Source organism: Colobus angolensis, unplaced genomic scaffold (genome assembly GCF_000951035.1).
Source record: "Colobus angolensis palliatus isolate OR3802 unplaced genomic scaffold, Cang.pa_1.0 Scaffold123, whole genome shotgun sequence".
Classification (NCBI taxonomy): Eukaryota; Metazoa; Chordata; class Mammalia; order Primates; family Cercopithecidae; genus Colobus; species Colobus angolensis.
In genome coordinates, this window is record NW_012113475.1 from 10,982,636 (window position 1) to 10,985,565 (window position 2,930).

A 2,930-nucleotide genomic window follows, 5' to 3' on the forward strand; every position below is an offset into this window, starting at 1 on the left:
GTAATCCCATAATGAGTGAATTACGCATCACTGAAGCTTCATTACTTTCCGTGTAAGAATCCACAGAGTGGGTGAGCCGTGGTTTGGAAGTGCATCAGGTAAGGTTTTGGACTCTACTGTTGATCCTAATTCTGAGAGTAGAGGATCCACAGACTAGATGCTCCTCAAGGACAAACACTTCATTTCATTTACTTTTGCTATCTCAGAACCTAGCAGAACCTATGGTGCCTGAGGCATGTGTAGGTGCTCTCTAATTGTTGAATGAATTACTAACTGAGTTCTCAGGCCTAAAATTTCATGATCTCATAAAGAGCAAATACAGAAGAGTAGTTATTGAAAATGAAATCTTTACATTTTCTTAACTCTCAACAACTTTTTAATCTGATAAACGTGAAATTTCTAGCATGTGCTCTCAATTCTTTCTGGATTATGTTTCTATTCTTAGTCAACATTCAAAGTCTACAAAAATAATCTTTGATTCTTGGGAGAAATTGCTTCCCTCTGGGTTCCTGACCGTCTGCATGTAACTGTTTTTATCACCCGTTGTTATTCTTACCTTGGCAACTTTGACTGCAGACCCATAACCAGTTGAAAATGCACAGCCAATAAGGCAGACTTTCTCCATGGGTGAGGCTGCATCAATTTTGGCTACTGCATTCTCATCCACCACCGTGTACTGGGAGAAGGTGCTGACACCGAGGAAGTGGTGGATAGGCTTCCCCCTGCAGGTGAACCTGCTGGTGCCATCCTGCATGGTCCCCCGAGGATTGCTCACACTGGGCAGTGCAATACACAGATACACAAAGGCATGAGACCGGAGCATAACTAATGTGCAAACTCAATGTCTATGGAGGGAGAGCATCAGAAACCTACTCATTTTTCAAGCAGCAGTTTCTTTCCGGGTTTTTACAGATTCTGCATTTTCCACACTGAGGAATAGCGAGTGGGATGACTTTATCACCTGGAGAGGGATAAAACAAATTCTTTTACAATTTCTATCCAGTATTAATAGAGCATAAACTTAAAGCTCACATGTCTTTGAAATATTAGAAGCATGAGTCTTTAAAAGTCTCCAAGAAATACAGTTCAATGACAACTATGTCATTTGTCATTGCCTGCCACAGCCTCGTTTCCAGTTTGGGTTTATAAGTGCCTGAAGATTCCTAGAGAGGAAATGCAAATATGGGAAACAACATGGATTAGAAAAATTGCTTCCACTGTATTAATAGTTACTTTTATGTAGTATATCAATTTCTCCTGGAGGCTTTACCAATGTTTAATTTAATCCTTAACTATTTAAATCTTAATGTAAGCATAAATATAAATTTTAGTTGAAAGTAGGGTATAACAGTGCCACTAGATGTTGGTAAGACCTGTTTTTTGTTATAGTTTGATTTACAATAAAAATGAGAATTTTGAACTAATTCTTTTCTTTTCAAAGTGACTAGGTTTATCTTTATTATGAAATGAATGCTTTTAAAATGATCTTAGTTCTTTTTTTGAGGAAAACTATCAAAAATGGGACAAAGAACAATGCCAGAAATTTCTCTGGAAATTTCAACCCTCCACAATAAGTTAGTCACTTTTAGGACAAGAACTGACTTTGAAATGTTTTTAGCTGGTAATTTGTGAATTATCTACTTTTCCTGTTATAGTGGAGTGAGCACAGGTAAAAAGTAAGGGTGTCATTTTGTTATTAACTTATTACTAACTAATTAGTGGCTATTATTATTATTTAGTAGTTATTAGTAATTTAGCAGTTATTAGTTATTATTTAGTAGTTATTAATTTATTACTACTAAAGGAATTAGTAGAAGCTGAAACCCAAATTGGACAGTTCATTTTATTTTTCTGTTCACAGTTCAAATAAGTATTTGGTGAAGTGGGCTCCAAGCTAGTGCCTAAAGTGATTTTCTAGACTGTAATCCCAGCACTTTGGGAGACCGAGGTGGGAAGATCACGAGGTCAGGAGATCAAGACCATCCTGGCTAATATAGTGAAACCCTGTCTCTACTAAAAATACAAAAAATTAGCTGGGCATGGTGGTGGGCGCCTGTGGTCCCAGCTACTCGGGAGGCTGAGGCAGGAGAATGGCGTGAACCTGGGAGGTGGAAGTTGCAGTGAGCTGAGATTGCACCACTGTACTCCAGCCTGGGTGACAGAGTGAGACTCCATCTCAAAATAAACAAATAAATAAAATAAAATAAATAAAATAAAATGAAAGTGATTTTTTAGAATTAAACATAATTTTTATTTTTAATTACCTATGCTACCTATTCCTCAAGACCAAGAAAAATGGTTGCCCCATAACATTTTGTAGGTAAAATTTATGTGAAAATGATGGGATGGAAATGTCCTAGTTATTCTTCCTTTATAATTAGTAATCTGTAACCAGTCACATTTAAGCATGGCTGAAGGTAATAAGGCAGACATTGTTGATGGTGGATGGCTCCTTCTATGTTTCTTTCACTTCCTTTCACCTAGTCAGTTTCATTGATTCCATGCTCAGGAAGAGAGACCATGTTGGAAGAGGAAATTGGTGATGGGGCTGCATAGGTCAGCTAAGAAAGGGTCATGTTTATTCATGTTTACTCCATGAATACTCCATGTTTATTCCATGTTTACTCCACAAGTTGGAGGATATGTAGCCTCCACCTTGTGAATTCAGCACAGAACAGTTTCCATACTTATGTTTTTTCCCTCCTTCCGTTTCTAGTTGTCTGCGCCCTGACAGAAGAAGGCCGTGTTCAGTAACACTAACAGGAAGTTATTAGATTATGAATGCCACAAAGCTGGTAGGCACTATGTCCTTTTTGATCCTCACATATCTCCAGGCTCCAACCTGGTGCCTGGCATCTAGCAGATGCTCAGTACATAATGGTTGAAGGGTAGAATACATGCGTGCCTGAAGACATACATGCTTGAGTCAG

General features: G+C 38.1%; 1 protein-coding gene across 1 annotated transcript in view; it reads right to left on the reverse strand.

Annotated features, from left to right (window-relative positions):
* The window catches only part of LOC105505245 (alcohol dehydrogenase 1A), a gene marked incomplete at its 5' end in the record, with an annotated part of 10,107 nt that extends 9,146 nt beyond the window's left edge, over window positions 1–961 (reverse strand). Inside the window, 2 exons of the mRNA XM_011933033.1 lie at window positions 557–776; window positions 874–961. Coding sequence (XP_011788423.1) covers window positions 557–776; window positions 874–961 — 308 coding nt within the window. The remainder of the gene's footprint in view (window positions 1–556; window positions 777–873) is intronic.
* Between the last annotated feature and the right edge of the window lie 1,969 nt (window positions 962–2,930).